This window comes from Pogoniulus pusillus, chromosome 21 (assembly GCF_015220805.1).
Source record: "Pogoniulus pusillus isolate bPogPus1 chromosome 21, bPogPus1.pri, whole genome shotgun sequence".
Classification (NCBI taxonomy): domain Eukaryota; kingdom Metazoa; phylum Chordata; class Aves; order Piciformes; family Lybiidae; genus Pogoniulus; species Pogoniulus pusillus.
Genome location: NC_087284.1, coordinates 8,821,183 through 8,848,120, shown reverse-complemented (window position 1 = coordinate 8,848,120; position 26,938 = coordinate 8,821,183). Strand labels below are relative to the sequence as shown.

Genomic DNA, 26,938 nt, shown 5'->3' with positions numbered 1-26,938 from the left:
GCTGTGCTCCAGGCACCTCACCAGCCATGGTACCCTTCTCTGGACCTGCCCAAGCACCTCAACAACATTCTTAAACTGAGGGGCCCCAAATTTGACACAGGACTTAAGGTGTGGCCTAACCAGTGCTGAGCACAGGGGCAGAATGACTTCCCTGGTCCTGCTGGCCACACTACTCCCGATACAGGCCAGGATGCCATTGGCATTGATGCAGTCTAGCAAATCTCAATTCCTTACCCTGCTTTGAGAAATAAGGAAATAGTCTTTGTTTGGCCTGCTATTTCCCACGAAGTAATCAAAAGCCAAATTCTGCATGTAGGGTAGCAGCAACACTGAGCAATTCTAACATTGAAGGCTTTTCCAAGGTGGGCAGTAAGTCATCTTTCCTTCTCCCAGTCTCAGTAAATGGTTTTGTTTATAATTAATCATTATTCTCAACTGGGCACTAAAGAGACAAAGCTCACAAACAGTGAATATGCATCTTGCTATTAGCTTTTTTCAACAAATACTTACGTTAGGTGGATAATGCAGGTAAGAAAATAGAATGCTTAACCTGTTGCACCTACTGCACTATAGTATGGTTCTATTGTTCATACAGCTTCTAGTTTTTCTAGTTCTTGCAGTAACATGGGAATTCCTCACTTGCTGAAATTCTATCTCATGACAACACGTTACAGTAACAACAAACTGTCTGTTCAGAACTAAAGTAGATTTTCCTGATTGCTTATATCCTACTGGAATACTTTATTTACAAGTTCATAAACAAAATACGCAATTTTGAGACTACAGTAAGCAACTACAATGGTTTCTCTCATCAAGGTAAGGGTTGGTAACTCCACCACCTCCTTGGGCAACCCATTCCAATGCCTGACCTCTTGCTGGGAAAGAAATTCTCCTAACGTCCAGTCTGAACCTACCCAGTGACAGCTTGTGGTCATTCCCTCTTGTTCTATCACTAATTGCCTCTGAGAAAAGACCAGCACCAACCTCTCCACAACGTTCTTTCAAGTAGCTGCAGACAGCAATGAGGTCTCCCCTCTGCCTCCCTTTATTGCTCTGAAGAAAGAAAAACAGCAACACACCTGATCGAGGAGGTTTGTACAGTGCTCTGGGTGCTGCTGGACAATACAGCTTTTTCTTCTCCAGTCCATGACCCCATTTTGTTCAGAGTGCTGTATGTTAAGGCTATCCAGTGAAGAACATTTTGCACTGCTAGTGCTGCTGAAAGGAAAAAACAAAAGTTATGCTGATGTGAACAAACTTGCATTGTGTTGGGAAAAATTCTTAAGAGATTTAGAAGACTTAAATTACAGGACTTCTTATACTGTAAAGTTCTACTGATGATCTGAACATAAATGGAGTGCCTTTTTCATTTGTCTACTATAAAATTCAGAACAACAGAAATCTGCAGAAAACACCACTTTGAAGGAAGAGTTTCCACTGGCATTTCTGTGCACAAAGTCTCTTTTTGTTTGCCCTTTTCATACCAGACATGGGGACATTTTCCAGATAGAAATGAATTCATCTTCTTTTTTCTTTACTGCTAATGACAAAGCTGGAATGACTTTGTTATCTCTATTTCACAATTCACAAGGTATTGCAGGAGTGCATGGCTACTTGCAGATCACACTGCAGCTGTATTTGTTTCAATGCCAAAATAATCACCATTTGTACCTTCGGGATTGATAGTTCTGAGAAATGCTAGGGAAGGGGAGCAGCATTTGCCATTTACTTTGGGCCTTGTAATGCTTTCTGCTGAAGCTTCTTTTAACAGTAGCTGGTCGGAAGCAACATTTAACTAGTAGGCCTGAGACCACTGGTCAGCAAAGACTAGTGGAAAAACAGTCAGGGTTGTGACAGTAAGGAGGACACATGGACCTGTACAATTTTGCACACACCCATGCCCCATTACTGACTTAATGCCACCAAAAGAAAGGAGATAAAAAATACATTAAAACTCTTATCATAATATTATGCTGATAACTGAGATTTAACTTAATTTAGGGTTATTGGCAAGCTGCTTCAAGAAGGTTACAGCAACGTGAAGTGCTACTCAGTTCCCATGACTGCAAAATCTGTTTCACTGCAAAGCCTAAGATGTGCTGAAAGTTCCAGTAGTTACAGAACTAATCTCTCAGGAAATAGCACTCAAACTACATAAAGATGTACTGAATTGTCCAATTGGTAATTCCACATCAAATTTGTCTGTTAAAAGATGTGTAAACCTTAACCAATGCCACTTTGTAACTGTAATTCCAGGTAATTCCACACACACCTCAAGCTGAGATAAATACATTTTACAGATAAAACCCCACAGAACAAAACTGTAAACCACAATAAAATCTGTATCCTATTTTTTTCCTCATAATGTAGTTGAAGTATTGCACAACACTGTACAAACACATCCAAAGTTTCTGGTTAAAACACCTGAGTGGATGAATTTGAGTCACATCTTATATCTGAAAGCATATATAGATTACATGAATACAGTCAAGAAGTGCATCCACTTATGATAAGTGTAAAACAGTAAGGTATACATGCTTTTGCTACTAACCAAGGGAAAGAATAGACTATCTTCCACCTTCTACTGTAAGATCAACTCCGAAGCTGAAGAAAATCTCACTATCAACAGCATTGGGAATTTTCAGTGTCTTTTCATAGTGGTGCATGCACATGGGAAAAATCACAGAACCTCAGAGATTGGAAGGGACCTTCAGAGATCATCCAGACCAACCCCCCCTTCCAAGGCAGGATCCCCTAGGGTAGTTCACAAAGGAATGCATCCAGGCAGGTTTTGAAAGTCTTCAGGGAAGGAGACTCCACAACCTCTCTGGGCAGCCTGTTCCAGTGCACTGTCACTCTCACTGTAGTTTCTCCTCATGTTGAGCTCAAACCTTCTATATTCCAGCTGGTAGCCACTGGTCCTTGTCTTACTGCTACAGACCACCAAAAGATTTGCCCCATCCACTTGACACGCACCCCTCAGATACTGATACACCTTGATCATACCCCACTTGGCCTTCTCTTCTCCAGACTAAGCAGCCCCAGGGCTCTCAATCTGTCTTTGTAGGGAAGATGCTCGAGCTCCCCAGTCATCCTTGTGGCTCTCCAGTGGACTTTCTCCAGCAGGTCCCTGTCTCTCTTGAACTGAGGAGCCCAAAACTGGACACAGTATTCCAGGCGTGGTCTTACCAGGGTAGGGTAGAGAGGAAGAATCTCCCTAGACCCATTTGTCCTGATGCATCCCAGGATGCCATTGGCTGTGGCACTTGGTGCCATGATCTAGCCTTGAGCTCTGTGGTAAAGGGTTGGACTTGATGATCTATGAGGTCTCTTCCAACCTTGGTGATACTGTGATACTGTGGCTGTCCTGGCCACAAGGGCACACTGGTGACCCATGCAGAACTTGCTGTCCACTCGGATTCCAAGGTCTTTCTCCACAGAGCTACTTTCCAGCAGAACAGCCCCCAACCTTTATTGATGCCTGCTGATATTCCTCCCCAGATGGAGGTCTCTTCACTTGTCCTTACTGAACTTCATATGTTAGCCTTCATCCAGTTCTCCAACCTGTCCAGATCTCGTTGGATGGCAGCAAAGCAATTCATGCTACTCACATTTATAATAAACACGAACCAAAACAGCAACTCAGGTAGTGAAGATTCACAACATTTGGCAAAGGATGACCTGGATCTACAGATTTAGAAATAGGATTTTCTGAAATATTTTTCTAATACTGATTAAATGAATAATGTCTCTACAAATACCAAAAAATAAAAAGCATACTCCACCCTAACCAAACAAAAATCTCACAAGCAAGCTTTAGTCTAGAAGGAAAGTCTCAAAGCACTAACAAATGAAATTCAGAACTGCAGCACGGTCACATTACATCTTAGTACCTACTTGGCAACAGGACTTTTTCCATTATGTTTCTTGTGAACTGCTGTGTGTTGCATTACATCTGAAAAAAAAAAAAGCAAAGAATAATTTCAAAAGCAATTTCTGTTTCCTCTTTTAGATACATCCACTAAATTCTGCTTTCCATCACTACCAGAACACCTGACAGCAGACATCTCCATTAAATAGGCTTAACTTACAGTGCTGGAATTGACAGATGAGAGGACGGATCAGTTTGTACATACAGTATAATCAAGACTCTTTACCTTTCATTTCACAGAAGAATGAAATGGCAAAATAGGAACTGTAACAACTGTTTCTGTGTGCTCCTCTCTTGTTTTTAACTGCAAGCTCTAAACAGATGATTGACTATCACCCAGTGTGAAAGGATGGAGAGTGAAGAAAGGATTCAAAGTACAGAATTTCGTGTTTCTGAACTGCTAAAATTCTTCTCACAACTACATCACACATACTGAATAACAAATGAAGACAAGTCTTGCACAGAAGTGATGCATTCTTAACCTGAAAATTCACTGTGGAAATGAAGTTTCACGAATCACATTTGACATAAAAGGAGCTATTGTCTCAAACAAGACACGAGAACTTTAGAAACATGCTATACCCTTTTCTTAAAGGCAGCTCTTAAATTTCAACAAAAGCAACTTTTCTTAATTGCCACAGTTGATGAGCTTGGCCTTCCTCCTAGCTATCATTCCGCTTGAACTCCTCTCAGCGCTACACAAGTCTAAATTGTTCTTTGGTTTTATGATAGTTTTGAAGCTGTTCCAACCGCGTTGCTGCACGGCTCATGTTTCAGTTCTGCTAGTACTATTCTCCACGACAGTTGCAGATGCATTAAGTTTTATGCTGTTCCAACTGCAAAGATCTGGTTGCTTTTTCCTGCAGACAGCAATAAGCCAGTTCTCATAGTGGGAGGTACCATGGGACCATTTGTTTCCCTTTCTACTTCATTAGCACAGAGCCATATGGCATCAGTTTCTACTGCACGAACAGCACTGGGTGATGGTGGATGTAGGAGAAAATTGACAATATAAGCTAAGAGCAAAACTTAATTATCTTTTTCTGAATTATGTTTTGGAGTAAACAAAATATTGTCACATTTTAAAAACTTCTATTAGTACTTTGCTAAAAAGGTGCTCTGAAATGCATTATTACTTTCATCATGTGAACAGACTTAGGGACTGTATAGAGAACACCAAGTGAGCCATTTCCAAATAGATTTTAAATGTATTTGGTGTGTTCTGAATTCTAAATAAGAATGTGATAATGTTTTTTTTTAGTAAGAAAAAGCTGTCTGAAGTATACCTGTGGATTACTGATCGTAGCTAAGATCAACTGCAAGCTTCTTATTAATGTGTTAGAGGGTAAGAGTGGTGTCATTCTGTAAAAGCTAGTCTAAGCATTCAGTGGTTCACATTCACTTTTCAGTCCCATTTGTCTTCCTTTCCACCTGCCAGAAGCTTTTGGTTGTCCACTACTAAAAACAAAGCAGAACTGGCTTGTTATTTGTTTCAGAATGAAATTACTGATCAACCACGTGAACTCTTTTGGAGCTATTTGGAAACCACTGGCTTTCAGACTGTTAGCAATATTCGTTGCAGTCTCAAACAGTCCAGAGTAGAAAAGCAGCATAGGTGAAGAATAAGAGAACTTGAACATCCTTCTATGTAAAACAGCTAGATAAATTTGGCACATTCGGTGCAAACTTGTGTGTAGCTCTTGAAATGCTGCACTCCACTTCAAATCCTGATGACTGAAGATTAAGTAAAGACATGAAATGCTACAGCCAATTTTGGCTGAGGTAAACCATAAAGTTTATCTTCCTGGTTGCTCAACACAGCTGTGAACTTCTGCCTCCAAGCTGTCTATCAACACTCCCACTCCTTGAATTTATGACAACTTCCTAAGGACAACTCCTGAAAGTATACAGAAACTCTTCATTTACATAGCATATTTCATTCAAATCTCTCAGCTTTGTGCCAATGAAGAAATCGGTCAACTATTATTTCCAGAACTGAGTGTGGTAAAATTTCTCAGAGAAGAACCACCTTTAAGTACACAACTACCTTCCTCCTGACTTGAAGCTTCTGAACTGTCCTCCTTGAAGTGTTCTGGTGCTTTAACCGTCTTCAAAGAGGGTTGTAAGTTACCTGCAGAGAATAAAGTTCACGTAATAACTTTATAGAAACAGTTCCTTAAGGCTTGCACTATACTGGAAGCTAGGGAAATGGAAGACTGAATTTACTACTTTGCACGTGGCAAGAATTTCAACATGGTCTCCTCCTTCAAAGTAGGCCATCTCCAAAAGTAAATGCTCTATGGAGCTATTTTTACATTTAAGAAAAGTGTGCCAAATTATTTTAAAGTTATGGCACAAATTCAAAAGGTTGGGATCATGATTATAGGATTAGAAATATTTCCTATTTCATCCTGCACTTCAGATTTCTTTTTAATAATCCTTTTGTGTTACAGCAGGAAATGAGAGGAGACCAATGACAGTCACTAGAATTGTTCTGCAACAAATTACACCTCTCCAGCCAAATCATTCACTTGCCAAGAGAGACCTAATTTGGACTAAAGCCTTCTAGTACCTTTAATACAGTCTTCACATACATGTTCATGCCAGATGGGATGGAAAAATAAGTGGTGGTAATATTAACAGTTTGGTAGTAAAAACACCATTGCCATGCTCTTAAAAAAAGATTTAGGTACTGAATCTAACTCCAGGAGTCTACTTTCTCCTCTCTCTGAAAGCTCCAAGTTAGTGCAGGTAAAAATACCTGAAAACTGTTACTTATGAGCTTAAAACCTTGACAGGAAGATCCTTCTGAATATTGTCTGTATTGAAGATACTACATCCCCAGAGGTCCCACTCTAATAAAGTCTACTCCAACCTAAGAAAGTGTCTGAAATAATGGATGTTATGAACCAGGAGGGAACTAACTGATTTCCTCCTTAATGGAACCATGGTAGCATAATTACACTTACAGAGCCTATTACTCACTGTGAGATCCCAACTATTATTTAAGGTATAAAGACTTTTCACTGAACACAGAATTTACTTCCATGTAGGTTTCACTAAAACCATATCCTGTAGAAAGGGAGAATATTTTTGTATTTCCGTGCCAAGATATTTTTATCCCTAACTCTAAATAGCAACTGAAAGCCAATTTAAGCCACAAATACCTTCTCTGCCAACTCATTCTGCACGTCTGATTTGAGAAGTATGATGAGATTTTCCTTCAAGATAGGCTTACTCCCCCATCACAGTCACCACAATCAAAATATGTCACCACAGGCTAACTTGCAATTGCAACTATTAGCAAGATTCCAGGATTCCCCCAAATGGGAAACCTCAAAAAAGTACATAAGCCACCAAAACAAAAACAATACCACTTAATTGTGGTGATTTTGGCAACGAGAAGGATGAGTACTTTTGCCCTAGCACATAGTAAACGTGATTGTGAGCTCCTGTGGACAAGTCATCCAGTTCCCCTTCTTAAAAGAAAACCAGATATGCTTACACTTTCTTCACCTATTTGTCTTCATTAAACTCTTTCTTAAGATGAAACTCAATGTCATGGCCCTGAACCAAACTAATGGGCTTTAAATCTTCCTCCTCTGCCTCCCCAGAGGCCTCACCTGCCAGCGCTCAAGATCCAATGCGACACAGTACAGTTTCGCAACTTTGAGTCAGAGAGCTGGGAAAAGAACTGGCAGAGGCCTCACATGAGGCCTTCACCCTTTGACTCAGATAGCTGCATCTGAGTTCAGGGCCTTGCCTAGAGTGCACTGCAGTCATGCCTGTGCCTGGCCACATACCTCACTGATCCTACTTGCTAACCCTGACCTACTGACTTGCTTTTCTGCCTTGACTTCAGACCTGCCTCACTACTTGGGATGTGTCCGATCATCACCAGATTTTTGCCTGCTCCAGTCCTAATCTTTTTAACAGCAAGTTGAGACTAGTGTTTCTGTGAGATCATCCTCTTTACATTATGATTCTTTTGTCTGTGAAGACTTAAAGTCATCTTCCATCAGAGCTTTTCCTCTTCTCTGGTAAAAAATTAAGTTCCTCATCCCATGTATCATGAATTCTAGATCTGAAAAACCTTCATGAAATTTTATGTACTGAATTATTTATTCTTATAAAACTATCTCCCATTTATGACCACATTATGATTTGTAAGACTTCCTGCACAACTGACATTTGTCCATTTTAACCTTCAGCTTAATCTACTCCCCATTTTTACTCTGCAGTAACCCAGGCAAATCTATTCTGATGGAATCCTGAACTGGTTCTTTTTTGGACCCTTATCAATACTAATCACACACAACAACGAATTTGCAAGGTTTTCCCACTCTGATGTAGTCCAAAATACACATGCACTGTGCAGTGTGCCTATCACTAAAATCAATCTTTTTGAACTTTAGAAACACTTTGCTGCCCATGCAGCCTTTCAGCGCAACAGTACTGTCACAATTTCCACTGCACTAAAACCCAGACACTTTCACAACCATCCTGCAGCTCATTACCTTAATGTTTTCACAAAACTGCCATGTAAGAATGTCCTACATGTTACTACAAAAAGGTCACAAAATCCCTTACACTTGTACCCTAACCACAATGTCTGCCTCATCATGAAAAGAATGCATTTGTCACTGATCACGCACATTACAAATTTAAGTCAGCCATCATTCCTGCTTGTTTCCAAGCACTAAGGAGCAGTCTGAAAATGCCAACTTATTGAACTCCTAAGATTTGCAACTTCTGAGGTAATGGCCTTACAGTTGGTGCATTAACTGTTACAGTATATTACATGCACTGAAAGAAGCAAAGATTCAGCAGAAACCAAGACCATATTCTAAGGCACTCACAGAGAGAAACCGAGCTTAGGTTGCACAAAAGAAAATATTTGTAACACACAAGAGGTTCAACAAGGAAACATCTGAACAAGACTCAGCATGTTCTGAAATTAGGGTCATCCCATCACTACTCCAAACAAATCTTATTTTAAATATCAAGACAAATGCTTCCTCTACAAAAGAAACCAAATAAAAAACAGATATGACTGAGTCAGCTCAAGCTTTCTGTGCCAAAGGTTAAAATGTCTTAAAAGGAAAAGTGTCCCCAACAGTTGCACACACTCAATTCCTGATCACCTACTTTAAAAGCATGATGGTACAGAGAAGGAAGAAAAGAACAGAAGCTGGTGCTACATAACACATTCCTGCTGTCAAAAGCATTTGCCAGTGTCTGGTCGTTGGCAGAGAGTTCAAGTATGACCCGTGGAATACAATGTAAGCTGAATACATAATTAAAACACTGTAATTAAGCAAGAAACAACTGCTTTATAGACTTTTTGTTATTAAAAAGAGTATTAGGGTATTTCTTACTGTGAGTGTGCAAAGATTCTGATGATATTGATTGGAAGAAGTTGTATACTCTCTGATTCTGCAGAAATGCTTGCGATGTATTTGAAAATAGCTGCCTGAAATTCAAACGAGAGTTTGTTAAACTCTAAGTAATATTCCATAAGAAGGATCCAAAAATTTACTACAATATCATTTAAGAGCAAAGTAGGCAGTTCTTAAGAAGTTCAAATACTTCAAGTCGTATCTTCAGTATAAACTGGCTCTGTTGTTCAGTGCCAGTGTGAGTTACAGCCATTGTATTATGTTTTGGGTGGGTTGGGTTTTTTTCATTTGAAAGATATGTGCTTTTGAACCAGCCTAATTCAAACATGCTAGACACCTTGAACACTTCACCAGAATTCAGACTTGAGTCAAAAAGCACTGGATTTTTATTTTTTTTAAACTGAGAATACATTTAATTTCCCAAAGCAATGCATCCCTTCTTTAAATATACTTACTTGGTTAAATACAAAGCCAAATTCACCTATACTGACAGCATTGGGGTTGCGTAATTACCACTGAGATCAAACGGTGAGTTTCTCAGTATTGCTTCACACTAGACTGAGTCTGTTCCCAAGAGGTCAGTGACAAATTCTGTTAGCTTCAGATAAGAAAATAGGCCAAGAATGAATGGTTTTTACATCCCACACCAAGCTGTCAGTTACTGCTTGCCAGGAAAATCTACCCGGGTCTATTTATTTGGAGAAGAGGCAGTGGAGAGCAATTTTGGGTGACTAGGCACATACTTAAGACCCCCAGATGCCCAGTGTAAGAAAATGGGACTTTTGTCACAAGGTGATTCACATAGCATTCCATTACAGTCATAACACAACTTGCAAAATGTAATTACAGTTCCATATTATAACATGATTGGATATGTCCAAAAGTTATCCTCAAACTGAATTTCTTGGATTTGCAATTACTGTGCAGCATATTACAACATGCTCTCTTCAATCAATTTTTGTTCATTTAAAACTAGAATGCTTATTGGCCAGTATTTTTCAGATAGATTTGGGTTCTGGCTTGATAATCAAGCTAGTGCAAATCATATTACAGATCAAAATGAATTACTGGGAAGAGAGAGACTGAGACACACAGTGGCTCCATTACTTTCTTTAGCTAAGCTATTAAGACGAAACCCAAAGGCATGATATGCTTGGACTCACAGCACTTTCACAGCAGGAGCTTGAAAAGCTTGATTCTTCAACAAATACACTAACTCTAGAGATGCTGCCTAACCTGATTATTTGTTTTCAACAAAGCTGAACAACCCTGACAAAAAAAGAATGTAAAAAGATACCTGTCATAAACAAATAGAATAGGGAAGCACACACAAAGTCATATTGCTGTTCTGAGTTATAGGATTTGACCAACGTGTCCCACATCCCAGCAAGCACTCTTACCCCTGAATAACAGGTTATGAGGTATGTATGCACCACCATTTTTATTCTAAATGTGTGAGCTACATTTCATTTCACATACATGCTTCTCTAATACTGTTTACTCTTCCCAAAATCTGTTCTACTACTCTATCCTGTCATAAAACTAGAACATGGAGGCAGAGATCCTTGTAGAACTGCCAAATCATTGCTGTACAATGGTGCTCAGGACAAATACTGGACAATTATTTCTTTAAAAGCAATCCATTCGAGTTTAATTCAGTTTAAAGAGAGTCAAGAGTATTTCTTTTTAACACTTCCTTTCCCTTTTCTTCACAAATTTATTTAGGCAGCAGAATTTCTGTTGTTTCTCAAAGTCATCTAGTTTGACTTCAATCACATTTCAGGTTATTTGCTGAAATACTTACCTGATTACGGGCTCAAGATCAGCATGCCTTCGCTCTTCCCTCTTCTGAAAACCCTGATTTAGTGCTCTTAAGATAGTCTTGTCAAATGCTTCAGAAGACAGTTCCTTTGGGAGCTGAGAAAAAGGTTCATGTGAAAAATTGAGTAGCTGACAGACTGTATTTGTTCACCATCAACCTTTACACCTTTTTGGTATCAACAAGAAACCAACCTTATTGTTCCAGTCTGAGTAAGACAATTTACAGACTGGAGATACAACAAAACACCATAATTTACTTTTGCTAAAGAAATGTTTGGCTGTAAATCTTCCTATCAAATATAGGTGCAATATGGTATAAAGGTCTGTGTGAAAGAGCTCTGCTCTGAATACCAATGCTGTTTTTTGAGAGTAACTTACAGTATTTTTTCATTTATTTAAATCTTTTAAATGCAGAAAGTAACAGTAAGAAACTACCAAGGAGGACTGAATGCACTGTACTATCAGCACTCAGCTAGAATAACTTCATTTTATAGAACCTGGAGTAGCAAGTTTCAGTTATACAACACACCAGACTTCAGCAATACTGAAATCAACTGCAAGTCCTCTCCAGTTGTTGCTAACACTGATGCTTCTTAGGAAACTTCCTTATACCTGCATCCAACGCCAGTATTACAAAGCCAGGTCTCCTGATGCTCTAGTTCAGATGGCCAAAGTCTATTGCAATTCTTGTCTGAATGAAAAGCATTCCCCACAGCAAAGACTTTTCACACTTATAACTTCCAGAATAATGTATGTAAGTACTGTAAAGCTGATCAAATCTGTTAATTACTATTATAAAAAAAAAAGAGACACTTAATTTGGGGACAATTAAAAATCAACTGCCACTGAAAACAGAATCACACAGAATCACAGAATGTCAGGAGTTGGAAGGGACCTCAAAAGATCATCTAGTCCAACTGCCCTGCTAAAGCAGGATCACCTAAAATAGGTCACACAGGAACATATTCAGGAAGGTTTTGAACACCTCCAGAGAAGAAGACTCCACAACTTATCTGGGCAGCCTGTTTCTGTGTTGTCACCCTCACAGGGAAAAAAAAAAATTCTTATGTTTATGTGGAACCTCCCAAGGTTCAGCTTTGCACCTATTGCTCCTTAATGCTTTTTTCCAAAAGACAAATACTACCACTAATTTGGTTAACATCTGCCCCAAGGTTCAGCTTTGCACCTATTGCTCCTTAATGCTTTTTTCCAAAAGACAAATACTACCATTAATTTGGTTAACATCTGCCATCAGTTAATAGCAACAGCACTACATAATTTAACTAGAGCAGTATCTTCCTCTTGCACATCTGGAATACACCCAACCCAGAGTGCCAACAGGGTATGACACTCTGCTGACAGTACAACAGCAAAGTGCTAAGTATTTCACTGAACAAAGTGCTACTCATAAAGGACACTGTGTTTAATACAGATAATTGCTTAGCAACATACATATAAGGGACTTCTGGAATCAAGACAGAGAGGTGTTGTTAGTATTAGACTAGTACAGAGCTATAGCACCTGAAGCATATTAGATCCAGAACTAGAAAGAAGTGCTGAAAGTAGTTCTTAACTGACCACCTTAGCTTTACCATGAGCTGAAGAACTCCAACTGGAGAATTAGTCACTACTAACCAAAAAGTACCAAAAAGCTACTGCAGAACCAAGATAAGCAAACCTTCTGTCCTGGTATTTTGCATTTAAATTGGTCTCTGGATAGAGCCACAACTTCTTTTCTGTACAGCTTTCATTTAAAGGAATTAAATTCCTTCTGTAGTTAAAGACTCAGTTACATGAATCCAAGATTAGGTGCTTGACTTATCTTAAGGTAATGAGATAGCCTTGTTCCTCACAATCTTATTAGTCCTTCCACGTATGTGGCTAGTTTCCTACATGCAGAGAACTTTTTATGCTTATCACATAACAGAAGGTGCCCTGTAAATATAAAGCATCCACATTACCCCATTTACTACCTTAGTTTTTCTCCACTGATGCTTCTCTTCTAAAACCATGTTCTCAGTTATCTTACTCCTATCACCCCAAACCTTGACATTTCCTATCAAATATTCTGACCACTCTTTTCTGTCCCTAGGAAACTGAGCCTATTACTTAACAATGCCATGAAGGCTGGCAGTAAGAATAACAAAAAGCCAAAATGCAAGTGTGTGTGAACTGGACAGTGTTCATTCTTCTACACTGCTTTTTGAAGCAAAGAAGTTCTTGCTTTGTTTAAGAACTTTATTTAAGAATTCTTTTTCTCCTCTACTTAGGGCCATCAAACCAGGACAAAGCAAACATTTTTTAGCTGTGCACATTCTTTATGGAATACTTCAGTAAGCTTGTAAAAGGCTGCAGTTGTCTTCCTCTTTTGCTATCCTCTATTTATCTAGACTGTGCTGGAGCAGTCAAGCCAGCACATGGAACACACCACATTGAGAGATGCACATCAGTGAAACTGGGCAATTCTCCAAGATTTTGGATCCTGTTTTCCTAGCTCCTCCTCCTGGCATCACATATATACTAGAGAGTCCATTTCAGAAACCAGTGCACATCTTTATAGGTGGGACAACAGGAAGCAGACAGCAGTTGAACGCTCATTCCAGAGTTGCGCAGGATCCAACAGAGAATCCCATTAAGACAGAAAGAGGTAATACAGTTACAGAGAGATCCTGTAAGATAAGAGAGCTTATAAAGATAGAAAGCTTTTTTAAGAGAAACACAAAATGTCAGGGGCTGGAAGGGACCTCAAAAGATCACCTGTTCCAACCCTCCTGCAGAATAGGACCACCTATACCAGATCACAGAGGAATACATCCAGGTGGGTTTTGAGTATCTCCAGAGAAGAGATGCCCCTCTGGGGCAGCCTGTTCCAGTGTTCTGTCACCCTCACAGTGAAAAAAAAATCCTCCTTATGTTTACATGGAACTTCCTATGCACCAACTTGCACCCCCTGCCCCTTGTCCTGGCATTGGGCATCACCAAGCAGAGCCTAGCTCCATCCTGTGGCACTCTCTACATATTTATACACATGAATGAAGTCACCCATCAGACTCCTCCAAGCTACAGAGCCCCAGCTCCCTCAGTCTCTCCTCATAAGAAAGATATTCCATTCCCATAATTATTTCTCAGAACAGATGGAACTCAATGGCAATGAAATACACAGTTCAGGGTCACCAAACTCATGGGGTCTCCATGTGGTCTGTGGATATAAATGCATTCCCTCCTTGCAGTGCAGGGGAGGACAACTTAACTTTTTTATACACACACAAACAGTTGCTAGATCTTCCTTAAATTTAACTCCTTGTGAAAGTGAATATGCCCAGTTTTGTTCTCCTGAAGAATACAACAGACAAATTAAGAAACATATTCATGGCTCTGCCTCATTAATTAAAACAAAACCAAAAGATGCTCTTTAAGGTTGTTCTCTCAGGGACACTAGGAAGCAAATGAGCAGAGCTTGTGCCTATACATTAACGCTGTGGGAAATACTAAAAACTCATCTGATAGTCTGATGGTCGAGAGCAGTGCCACAAAAATGATTAGGGGGTTGGAACACCTCTACTATGAAGACAGGCTAAGTGAGTTGGGGTTGTTCAGCCTGGAGAAGAGGCCAATAGTTGCCTTCCAGTAACTGAAGGGGGTCTACAAGAAAGCTGAAGAGAGACTGTTTACAAAGGCCTGTAGTTCCAGGTTGAGGGATAATGGCTTTGAACTACAGAAGAGCAGATTTACATGTTACGAACAACTTTATCATGAGGGTAGCTGAACACTGGGAGGTGGTTGGGGCCCCATCCATAGAAATATTCAAGGTGAGGCTTGACAAGGCTCTGGGCAACCTGATCTAGTTGAGGATGTCCCTGCTGACTGCAAGGCAGGTTGGACTAGATGACCTTTTGGAGGTCCTTCCCAACCAAGACCATTCTACGATTCTATGGTAGTTCAGTTAAAGATGGAAGAGCAATTTCAGATGAGACCTAGGAAATACCCCAAACATTCTGCTGAGCTGCTTCGTCTGTCAAGCTGCTTCACCACAGTATACATGATTTAAAGGGTTAATACAACTGTGAAGTACAAAAATCTAGTAGCACGCTTTTGTTTCTTTAACTATACCCTAGAAATCACAGCACTCCCAGATTACTTCCAACGTTATAAACCTGATGTGTAAACACTACTTTTACAATTTCCATACATACTTTTAGCAGGAATTCCTGAAGCTCCTGATGTGTTTTTGTTACACATGTAACCGAAAGATCAGACCAGATTACCTAGTAAGAAACAAAAAGAGAATGAAGAAAGTTTTTTCCTTCCAAATCCAGTAGTTGACCTTAATGTTACCATAAATCTGACAACCTCAGTGTAAGAGTTAACACTTGCAGGTAAGTGAATACCAGCCAAAGCATACATTTACAAAGACATACACTAATTTTGAGTGTACAATCTAAGATTACTTTGTGTTATTTGTGGCTAGTGTTATGAATAAACTCGGGTGAATGCAATTAAGTCCCTGAAGATTGAATGATTCAGAAAGAAGCCAAGCAGAAAGCTTGTATGAAAGAGGCATCATTAACTGCAAAAACCAGGGACCAGAGAGAAGGACTACAGTAAGCCATACTGCATTGAGCCCTCTGTGCTATTAGCATGAGGCAAATATTAAAAACACAAACCAACAGAAAACATTATCTGTCTTTGTTCATGGTATCTATAAAGTAGTTTTATCTGCCTAAGCTTGAATCTTGCATGGCCACATAAAAGTTGTTGTAGGGTACAATTCATAAAAAATACTTCAAGTCACTGAAGAAGTTGCTCAAGAATCAGACAGCAATTTATGCCAGTGTAAAATATCACTCCTAACACAACATGCAAGCAGTAAAACAGCACCTTCACTTGCATATTCTGAGGGAGAAAAAGGTAAGCTTGGCTAGATGTCAAATCTCTCTGCATGCTGAATTTGTGAACTGAAATAGTAATAATGAATATGGCAATCCCATACAAGCCTCTACTATTTTCTACTGTATTTTACTTAGAGGTCATTTCACAAGCTATTTGAATAAAGCATAATAAGGTTAAAATACTTGGCCAGCTTAAGCTTTAAGACTTAGGAGCACATTCCACATTACTGTCTTCAGCAACAGTCAACATTTTTTTTGCGTACTTCACCTTTAGAGGCGAAATGAAGTTTCTGTTGTTACTACTTCAGTTCAAAACCAGAAAGAGTCAATGTAACTCTATCTCAACCCCCTAGTGACAGCAGAAAAGCTGAAACACTAATTTGCACCCCTTCAGAGAACATCAAACTACTGATATAGCAATCAATATATTTGTTTTCAGTTCCAAATGGCACTTTAAATTTGCCTCTTCAAAGAATTCTCATAACCTATGTCAAGCGGCCAGCTATAATGTTTGATCTAAAACACTCTTCTCTGGGGGAAAACAAAGGTATACTACCAGAAACACACCCACTGGCCAAATGACTCGTACTGTTAGTCAGCTCTTGCTAAGTAAATTACTACTCTGATTCAATTAGAACATCACCACCAAAGGTTTAAGTAATAACTGCTAAACACCTATGGCCTTTAATACCAGACCTCAGCAGTGAAAGATTCTCTTTCAAAGTAGTAAGAAGCCACACTTCAGTTTTGTTTAAAATTCATTTACATCATTCTTCTCTATGTTGCCTCTGGCTATTACATGAAGATAGACTAGGCAGCTTTCAAGTTTGTTGGCATTGTATAGCTTCTTTCTTTTATCTTAACTAACAAACCAATGCTTAGTTTTGCCAAAAATCCCAGGAGCCATCCTCAGAGTAAACTTTCAGGGAAGAGATCTAAGATGACCATATGACTCCAAGAAATACACAGCTGCAGACACAAGAACTGTTCTCCTGTGACACTGAAGTAATGCGTACCCCCACCTAGCAAAAGGCAAGTGACGCCCAAGTGACGCCACACATCTGGCTGTAACTTGTGTTCTACACTGCCCCAACGTATGCCCACAGCTCCAGAGAACAACTCATCTGCCCATGGAATCCAAAAGAATTCTGGAATAATTCCAAGAATCTCTGAAGACTGATATAATTCTGAATGGCCTTCTGAGCAGGTAATGGAAACAAGCTGTAAGTATCTACAATACACAGACATCACAGAGCCAATTCCTTTAAAATACTGGATGGAGGATGTTTGCTTACTTTGAATGTGTACTCCAAATGTTTGTCAGCCCTTTTTCTTGGTACTCCTTTCAGGGTTATCTTCTCAATGTGTACTGCTGAAAGAAAAACACCTTATTGTACACAGCAAAACAACAGTTTGAAAAGGTATCTAGCCACTTTGAGAATCACTGTATACTATTTTCTGAATCACACAACCGCACTCCTTCTCAGATGCTATTTTACTGTAACAAACTGCAGGGGGCAGGTGAAATCCTGTTCTCTAAAAAGTCTTCCTCTGGCCTGACCACAATTCCTTCATTAACTGATCATGGGAACCTGTTCATTACCCTAAAGCTTGTTTAGACCAGAAGTCACAAAAATACAACCAGTGTAAGTGAAAAGACAACAAAAAGAAGTTGGACTGTGTCTTTACTCCAAGAAATAACAAGTGCTGATAAAAGCCAGTGCCTTCCACATCCACATTTCTGAAACATCAGTAGTAATGAGAACAAACTAAGGCAGAAGAGCCACATTTCTGAAAGGCACTTAGGTGGAAGGAAACACTTGGAGAAGGCCTGAAGGAGACAGAAATGAGTGTTAGCAAACAGAAAATGGTGAGAGGAAGCAGAAGGCTACTACAATTGTACTGTGAAGAGTATTATCGTACTGAAGATATCTAGAGTGGAAAAAAAGTACTTCTAAGTACTAGCTACTTAGATATTCCTTCCCCATAGTCTACTGTGCTCAGAAACAGGAAAGTTCTGGCTGTGACTTTGTCAGCAGCAGCATCATAAGGCTTTCAGGGCCTAGATTCTATTCTGTATAAAAATCCTTATATAGCCAAGATAGATTTTTCACTTTTCCTGCTATTCTGGGCTAAAAATTCAACAGAATTCTATTTCTTTACAAGCATGAATACATCTATATACATTAAAAAATATCTGATTTTTAATCAATTCAACCAGCTCTTCACCATCAATGGTTCCTTCCAATACTTTTGAAGCTTTTTCAGGTTTTGGAGAGAGGAGGTGGGTGATGTTACCACCTAAAATTTTCCTTTCCATTCTTAATTGCATTTTTACAGGGAATATAATTGGGAATCACTCATAACAATAATTTTTAGAGTAACTTAAAATCAACCTCCTACAAGCATATGCTACACAGCCTCTTTTTGGAGATTAGCTAGTTACCATTTCATCTAACTTAAACACCTTCAATTAATTTCTTTTGAAGTTACACAAAGTATCTTCTCCATCAAAAATGCCATTTCTAAGAGGACCAGGTATTGGAAATTTCCTTAAAGGAATAGTAAAACAGCATATAAGCCTAGTGATAGTGTTACAGCTTCCAGGTTTTTTAAGTGGAAAGACTGACAAGTACTGAGCATGCTGCTGTACACTGGCTGTAATCCTCTACCTGGAGTTAGAGCATTAGATGATCAGGTTCATCAGTTAATGAATATTCAATACAACAAATAAATCTGAGATAAGCTAAGGATGTCAGACAATAACGCAGATCGATATACCATGGAAAGACAAATGTTTGGTGACCTGAATTGTTACCTGCCTGGTAAAATAAACAGATAACCTGATTGTTAGAAAAGGGACTCTGGCATGAGTTTTGGTGCAGCCAAGTTTCTTAATGGCCAGTGTTAAAACTGATACCATCAGCTGAGTTGATATTCATAAATTAAAGTTGGCTCCCACAACTGCAACTGAGAACAGCTGTTTAAATTGCATTTCATTACATACTTATATTTAGCATATGTCATTATGGAAATTAACACAATTAACAGGCATAGACAAGATTCTTTTCTAATTAGACTGTATTTATTTTTGAACTACTGAACATTCTCAATGCTCAATGTATTTGTCCTCAAGTACAAAGAAGTTTTATTACGTATTGTAGTACCTTCAGCTTCCTTAACTTCTTTTTGTTGCTACTGCATGCTTCACTGTCCTAAGTGGTACCACAGGTGGCATTGCTGCTGCAAAGCTTGAGTTTCACAATTTCAGCAGATCACTTTAAAAACTCTGTTTCCATAACTGTATTTTAAACGACTAGCCTCAGAAGAAATGTTTGAATGTACAAGCCAGGGAAGCATGTTACACCTCTACAACTGTTTTGGCTATCACACATGAATTGAGGAGGACTAAGTCAAACATATACACCTGACAAAATTTCCATCCTAAGTGTAGTGAAGATTTCTAAAACTCATACAATCATAGATGAGAATAAAGATTTTTCATTATCAATGCTATTTCAAACCTAGTAAGGTGCTTTTCATAGCAGGGAATATCCTTCTATCACACATCTATACAGCAAATGTTAACAAAATTGTTCTGATCCTTCCCTGCAGTTTCTACCTAGAATAATGTAAATCTTGACAAATATTTAAGCTCTTCACTAGATTCAATTCTTCCATTTTTCTGTGCTTCTGTTACTTAAAGAGTGTTGCTAAAGAAAGTCTCCCTTTTGTGTTTAAGATTTGTGAACACTTTGAACTCTGTAAACAGATTTGAAACATGTTTATTGTCTGTAATCTACCACTACCTTACTGTGGGTTTCATTTGCAAGGAATTGAAACTCTTAAATTGCCTACCTTCAAAGCATAATTAAATCTCCACAGTAGAGAGTTTTCTCAGATTCACTACCTGCATGATAATTTTGAGTATACAAGTAATTTCTAATCTTGGAGAATAAAGGGTAAGAGTAAGAGTGTTTTCAATAATAACCTTTCTTCAAAGAGAAGAAACCGTGATGATAATTGCACGGAAGAGTTCTCTCTAAGCTCTGAAGCCTTGTTCTCATTCTCTCCAGAAGTTAAAACTTCCACAGAAAGTCTCTCACTTCTTCAAATTACCACTTCTATAAACCCTCCTAAAAAAGTGTTTTTTCTTCATTTGCTTGTTTTTAAGACTAATCAAATACAACTGAATCAAGTAGCAAAAACTATCCACTGTTCCACAGCATCTTCATGTTCAGTTTTACTTAGAAGGACAAACAACCTAAACACTATTGGTACAATCACATTAAATTTTATTTTCTCCCAAATATCACCTCTGTTTTTCAGGAGGAAGCCCCTTTGCAATTAGGTTTTATGCACGCAGACACAAGAACCACAGTTTGTTATAATAAAGAAAATACCCAGGAGGCAGCGGACAAGATATATTCAAAAATTACCACTGCTTCTCTTTCAGATGAGCAGCAAGACAGATGCAAGATTTCTCTCACTCCAAGCAGAGTTCAGCATTCTCAGAAATGTGAAAATGTTTGCCAAAAGAAGCTTCATGAACATACCTTCTCGCTGAGGTCTATGGGAAGCCATTGGTACTCCATCATGAGGTGCTGTGGTTCGTTCTATCAAACTGGTCTCATTACCTGACATGCAGTCACTACGGGAGAAGTCATTCTAAATTGAGAAAGGAAGGAGAGAAAGAGTCTTAATAGAATGCATGTTGTCAAAGCTTGCTGTAAACAGCAGGTATTACCAACAAAAAAGTTCTTTATTTGCTATTCTCTAAGAAAAAACAAATGAAGTGTCTCAAAACTAGGACACAGCAGCAAAAAGGTTGTCATTAGCCACTCCTTTATTAAAGTCAGCTATAACCTTTGATATTCACTGACATGACTTTATTTTAAAATCAGAACAGAGTGGAATACATGATCAAGTGCCTTTAAAGTATCTCAAGCTCTACAATTCACAATCATTAGCTCAGAACTTCGATGCTAATTTATTGCTGGAATGAACTTTTTCACTTGTCATCCACCCTCTAAAGTCTTAACATATCCTTCTCAATTACATTCGTGCCATGAATTATCTTCAGCCTATCACCTCTTCTACGCAGGAAATGATGAGTAACTGTCTACCAGGACATACGATCCTAACAGCCAAATCCATGCACCTCTAGCTAACTAAACATTCAGAATGTAACCAGGTGCAACTGACACCTTCTCTTCCACAGAGGCATGGACAGACTGAAAGCTTATCTCTCTCCACATCTGCATGCAGACTCCAAAACTGTACGTCAAGAATTACTACTTAATACAGTACATAAGGAGGGACAGAACAGGAAATCATACATCACAGATAACAGATGAGTAATTGAAGAAAGAACAAACTAGGCTAATGATAAATTGGAGAGAAGTATTAGATCAGCATGGACTTCAAGTGGTTTCTCTAAGGTTACAAATGCCTGTAGAATTTCTCCCCAACTAATATAAAACATTAATACACCAATTTATGTGTCCTTCAATAACCAGGTCTTGTTAAAAAAAAACAACTGACCAATCAAGGAAAAATTCAGAAATATTTTAAAACAGCCAATGACTTTAGACAAAAGTGGTTTTGCCAGATGACCAGAGTAATTCTATGCCTTAAAATGATACAATAACAATGAAGTGTTATGATACAATAACAAAGAAGTAGGAAATACTGAAATATTAGCAAGTTTCTGCATTAATCCATTGCTGTGGTTTAAGCCCAGCTGGCAGCTGAGCCCCGCACAGCTGCTCACACAACTGCTTTCCCACCCCGAAGTGGTATGTGAAGGACAATCAGGAGCAAAATGCAAAATCCTGTGGTTTGAGATAAGGAGAGTTTAATATAATGATATAAAGTAAGCAATAAGAGTAACAATTACACTAATGAAGTAATATATAAAGGGAGTGATATAAAAACCAACTGGCTCACCCAACACCGCCTATCAGACTTATTATACATATGATGGCATCACCACTGACTGGCTCAGCTGCCTACAACTCCTCCCAACTCCCTGTGAAGAAAATTAACCCTGTCCTAGCTGAACCCAGGACATTACCCATCTCTTATTCTGTATCATCTAGATCATGCTCAGCAGAGCTGTTTCACAATTAATATCATACTATTTCATTCACTGGCTGTTCTCACTCTAAATTAGATCACCTTGTGGTACACAATCAACTTCTCCATCCTGCTGCATCACCCACAACAACATGCACCTAGGTCTTTGGACAAAAAGTCCCTCATGGATTGGTGGGATGTCTTGGTGGATTTGTGGGAGCATGATGTAGCCAATCTGCCAAGCTTCTCCACGTTTATACTTAAGCTATTGCCCCTCATAACAGAGAAGCTTTAACCACTTAACTTGGTTTAACTGCAGCACATCTTTCATATTCATGGATGGTTAAGTCCATTCCTCTGTATATTACGTTCCTTACTTGATGACCTGAGGTGTCATGAGCTCACCAAGCTAAAAATAATTCACCTTTTCTCTGACAGTTCAAATCCATCTGAGCCACTTCAATCTTAGCAGCCTGATCCATCTGCTGGCTGTTTTGATGTTCCTCAGCAGCCCAACTCTTGGCTACATGGGCATTCACATGATGTATTTTCACCATCAGGTTCTCTACTGGAACAGCAATATTTTGCTGTAATTCAGCAGCCCAGATGGGTTTACCTCTGCACCACCCCTTGATTTGCTTCTGTTGCTGTTAACTACTCCCAGAGGACGTTGCCACCACCCATGAGTCTGTATAGAGATAGAGCATGGGCCACCTTTCTCACTCACCAATATCTAAAGCCAGCTGAACAGCTTTCACCTCTGCAAACTGACTCAATTCATCGTTTCCTTCTACAGCTTCATCATCTTGTCATGTAGGACTACACAGAGCAGCCTCTACCTTTGAGGTTTTCCCACAACGTGACAGGACCCATCAGTGAACAGGGCACATAATTTCTGATCTGGCAGATTGCTATGTGGTGGGGCCTCATCAACATGTGTTATCTCCTCCTGCTCTAGTGACACCTTAAAGTCTTTGCCCTCTGGTCAGTTTGTGATCATTTCCAAGATTCCTGGGCAGCTAGAGCTCTCCTGGGCAGCAGTTGCATGGTGCATAGAAGAAACTCACCCTCTGAACATCCAGCCCAGCACTGGCAGTCAGGGTGCCAGGAAGAGCTGTTTCAGTACCAACTACATCCAAGGCAGCTCAAACACCTTCATATGTTGCCAATATCTCTTTTTCAGCTGGAGTGTAGTTCATCTCAGATCCACTGTATCCCGACTTCAAAATCCTAGGTCTCATCAGATGCTCTATGCCAAAGGCTCCAGGGCAGGACCATTCTTCCTGGCTGTGGTGTAGAAAAGTTTTGTAGTATCCTGTCCTGCCCCGACTGGCCCACGAGCTACTGCACACACAATCTCCTGTCTAATTTATTCAAGTTGATTTGTCACTGCTCAGGGACCCATTGAAAACTCTTCTTCTTCCAGGTCATTTGGTAGAAAAGGCTCACACTCAAGGCTGTAGTCTGGAACATGCATCCTCCAGGATCTTACACCATGCCTGAAGACTACCCTAGACAAATGCAGAAGAAACTGGCTGCATGTGGCTTGGATGGGTGGACACTTCGCTGGGTTAAAAACTGTCTGGATGGCTGGGCCCAAAGAGGGGAGTTAAATCCACTTGTTAGCCAGTCACTAGTGGTGTTCTCAAGGGCTGAGTACTGATGCCAGCCTTCTTTAGTATCTTTATGAATGATCTAGATGAGGGGGTTGAATGGACCTTCACCAAGTTTGCAGAGATGACACTAAATTGGGTGGCAGTGTTATCTCCTTAGAAATTAGGAAGGCTCTGCAAAGCATCCGGGCAGGTTGGATTGATGGGCTGGAGTCAACTGCATGAAGTTTAATAAATGCCAAGGGCTGGGTCCTGCACTTGGCTTTCAGACAGTACTCTTATTTGTGAATACAGACACATTAAAACTCCAGAAATGAGCACCAGAATATTATGTGATTCCCCCACCCCAAGGGAATTTTCCAACAATGGCCAGGACTAGTTACCTTGCTGGCTACAGAGGACTAGTTATCTTGTTTGTGACAGTCTTCGGGTGCTCTGTAGCATCTGAATCAGAAAGAGGAGGCACTGAAGTGGAAAAAAAAAAAAAATCCAAATCCTCTTGCAGTTCGTGAATTCTTCAATGAACTTCTTCAGATTTGACAGCTATACCTACAAGTTGGCTTCATCTCACTACTCTAGCTTTACATCATCTACAGTGTAGCTACAAACCATGGCAACTCCTAACAATACATTCAACTCATTTAGGACCCAGTAAGTCAACAGGCATGAAGCCTGCTCTGGGCATACTGTAAATCTGACTTTGAATACTTGCATTAACAGCAGTATACAATTAGCCAGTGACCATATATGTGCCTCTAGACAGCATTATCAATGGTGTGAGGAATCAGACATTTTAGCTGTTCTGTCTAAATCAGTGTACAGTTTGCGTTGAACACTGAGCATCAGTCATTTCAGGCTTCAAAGCAATCAGATTTCAAATATAAATCATGCTTTGTTTCCTCAAGATAAAACTCACATCAGGCCTTGGTCACTCAATGTCAGCAAACTTAACTGATCAAAACACCATTTCATGCTTCAAACATCTAACAAATTAAGAGTGCAATGTCAGGCTTGGAATAAGAAAGTGATTAAATAGATGTGTACCAGTGAGATTGCCTTTTAACAGCTTGAGCAAATATCCAAGTTTAGATTTAAAAATAAACAACCCACAAGCATGTTCTGGTGAAAGCCACCCTCAGATCCTCTCAACATTCTCACTGATACTGTTTTGTCAGACATTTCTTAACAACTGTGGACACAACCAAGCCCAAGTACTTCACTCTGTAAGTGTTAACTCCTGGTCATGCACTACTCACAAAGCTGTTGGCCTCTGCGCATTAAAGTTACCATGTTAAAAACTGTGACTCCTTTAAGACCGTACAAAAAAAAAGCTTTACTACTACACTTAACCAGCTGTGTCCAAACTGTGTAAGCTAGTAAATTTAGCACATAGTTCAGTATGAGAGTGAATGCCTTCCTGACATGGAATCAAACAACTGAACCAAGATTTCTAGTGAAGATCCATGTCAGCTCTTTGGCAGAGGTAAGGTCTTCCTTACACTACAGCCATGTGTTCTACAAAAAGCAGCTGATACCTTTCTTCCACAATGCATATAAAAGACACGAGACATCTGGACTAACTCTGACAGAGGCACTCAAAATATTTCATTTGTTTTACTTTTGTAAGATGTCTTTTTCCACTTCTGAAATCAGTGTTAAGAACTGAAGGTAGAGCTTCACTCATTTTAAGGGACAAGCTCAGGGTTCCACCTAACGAATTACCTTTATTTTTAAATTCATAAATGGATCTAAAACCAATCACATTTAAAGTCAAGCCTCCTTTTGCATTCAAAGCCAGATTATTTGTTTTGATTAATGGAAAAATAAATTGCAGTCTACTCAAATAAACTGCTAGTTAAGAAGTCAAAGAAATTCTAAGCAGATTTTAGAAGAGACGTGCAGATACAGAATTGATTTAAAATACATACTGCATTTGGCTTATATCAAAGAAGCATTAAACACTGCCGCTACATGTCCTAATACTAGAAAAACCACTTCTCACCTAGCATAAAAATAGCCTTTGCAATAGTGTTCAAATCTTTTCACAGACGACCATTCTCGAACTGTTACTCTTCCATCCATGGCAGCACTGTGTACCAGGCAAGCTACATCCACATTTGAAGGCTGCCTCTAAACTGTAAAATGGTTCAAACTTTAGTTAAGTCCTAATATCAAAACAGCAATATGCACTATGTGTCTTCTGTGAATGGTAGCTTTCACTATACCTAGTGGAATGCATGAGGGAGAAAGTAGGGTAACTCCAGGCAGACACAGCTTTACCTTACAACTTAAAGCATGTGACAGTTGTTCCTGTACCAGATCCAGATCCCATCTCAAGCTGCTTTACAACTCATCACACTTGGTGCTAGCTACCTTGACAGTCCTACATCACTCACAAATAACTAAAATACAAGTGGACAACACTAGCATGCAGGTGACTGGAAGTCAAGGCAGTCTGGAGGGCTATATATTAAAGTGACACTGTAGGTTCCTACCTCGTGCCAGCCAACCATGAAGTCCTTAAAAGCTAGGTGTACTGCTGAGGAGTTCTTGTCAACAGTTATGTTGTATAGTGCCAGTTGTGATAAGTCATTTCCTCTCAATTAATAAGATGTATTCATAGCTCACAGTTTCATTCTTGCACAAGGCTTTGCCACTGCAAGGCATTCACGTGTAAGAATTCTCTGCAGCTCATAGTGCTTCTTATGATGATTAGCCTATAGAGAAGTGAAAAATGTGTGCTGCCAGGTAAGGAATTTGATAGCCACACAGACCTCTGAGATAGAGGATTAACTACATTTCTCCCTACAATTAGTTGAAAGAGAACTCTAAAAATTGTCTGCTCTCACAACCTAGACCAGAGTTCTGTATCCAAGACATCTTTCCTTGTGTGGCTGAAAGCAAGAATTGTATTTTAAAAAACACCTATTACTTCTAAAGATAGGCACCAAATGTCTAACATGGAGAGCTATCCTGCTTAAAAGGATGAGTAAATTTCAGGTAGTATACACATGACAGATGTCCAAACTCGGCCTTCTATTAACAGAGATGGATAATCAAAAAATGCCATGCTGCTATTGGCAATATGTAATGAATTCTGTTACTGTATAGCCTACTAATCACCATGTGCAAGCGATTGCTGCACTTAAATCTGATGGTTGCACTGCACTTCCATAAAAGAACTTTTCATGCATCAGTTCTGGGCAC

The 26,938-nt window shown here is 39.4% G+C and overlaps 1 protein-coding gene across 6 annotated transcripts in view; it reads right to left on the bottom strand.

The window, feature by feature from the left end:
• Positions 1-26,938, bottom strand: part of ZCCHC2 (zinc finger CCHC-type containing 2) — a 46,017-nt gene that overhangs the window by 10,010 nt on the left and 9,069 nt on the right. For 2 of the 6 annotated variants that reach the window (XR_010306172.1, XM_064160847.1), the window contains exons 2-9: positions 20,597-20,708; positions 17,336-17,412; positions 15,345-15,416; positions 11,135-11,247; positions 9,310-9,404; positions 5,979-6,062; positions 3,898-3,955; positions 1,080-1,218 (exon numbers count right to left, since the gene is read on the bottom strand). Coding sequence is in view for 5 of the 6 variants with exons in the window: in XM_064160847.1 (XP_064016917.1) it covers positions 1,080-1,218; positions 3,898-3,955; positions 5,979-6,062; positions 9,310-9,404; positions 11,135-11,247; positions 15,345-15,416; positions 17,336-17,412; positions 20,597-20,708 (750 nt within the window). In the remaining variant the exon portion in view is untranslated. The remainder of the gene's footprint in view (positions 1-1,079; positions 1,219-3,897; positions 3,956-5,978; positions 6,063-9,309; positions 9,405-11,134; positions 11,248-15,344; positions 15,417-17,335; positions 17,413-20,596; positions 20,709-26,938) is intronic. The other 4 variants (XM_064160848.1, XM_064160849.1, XM_064160851.1 and 1 more) reach the window with 4 other exon arrangements.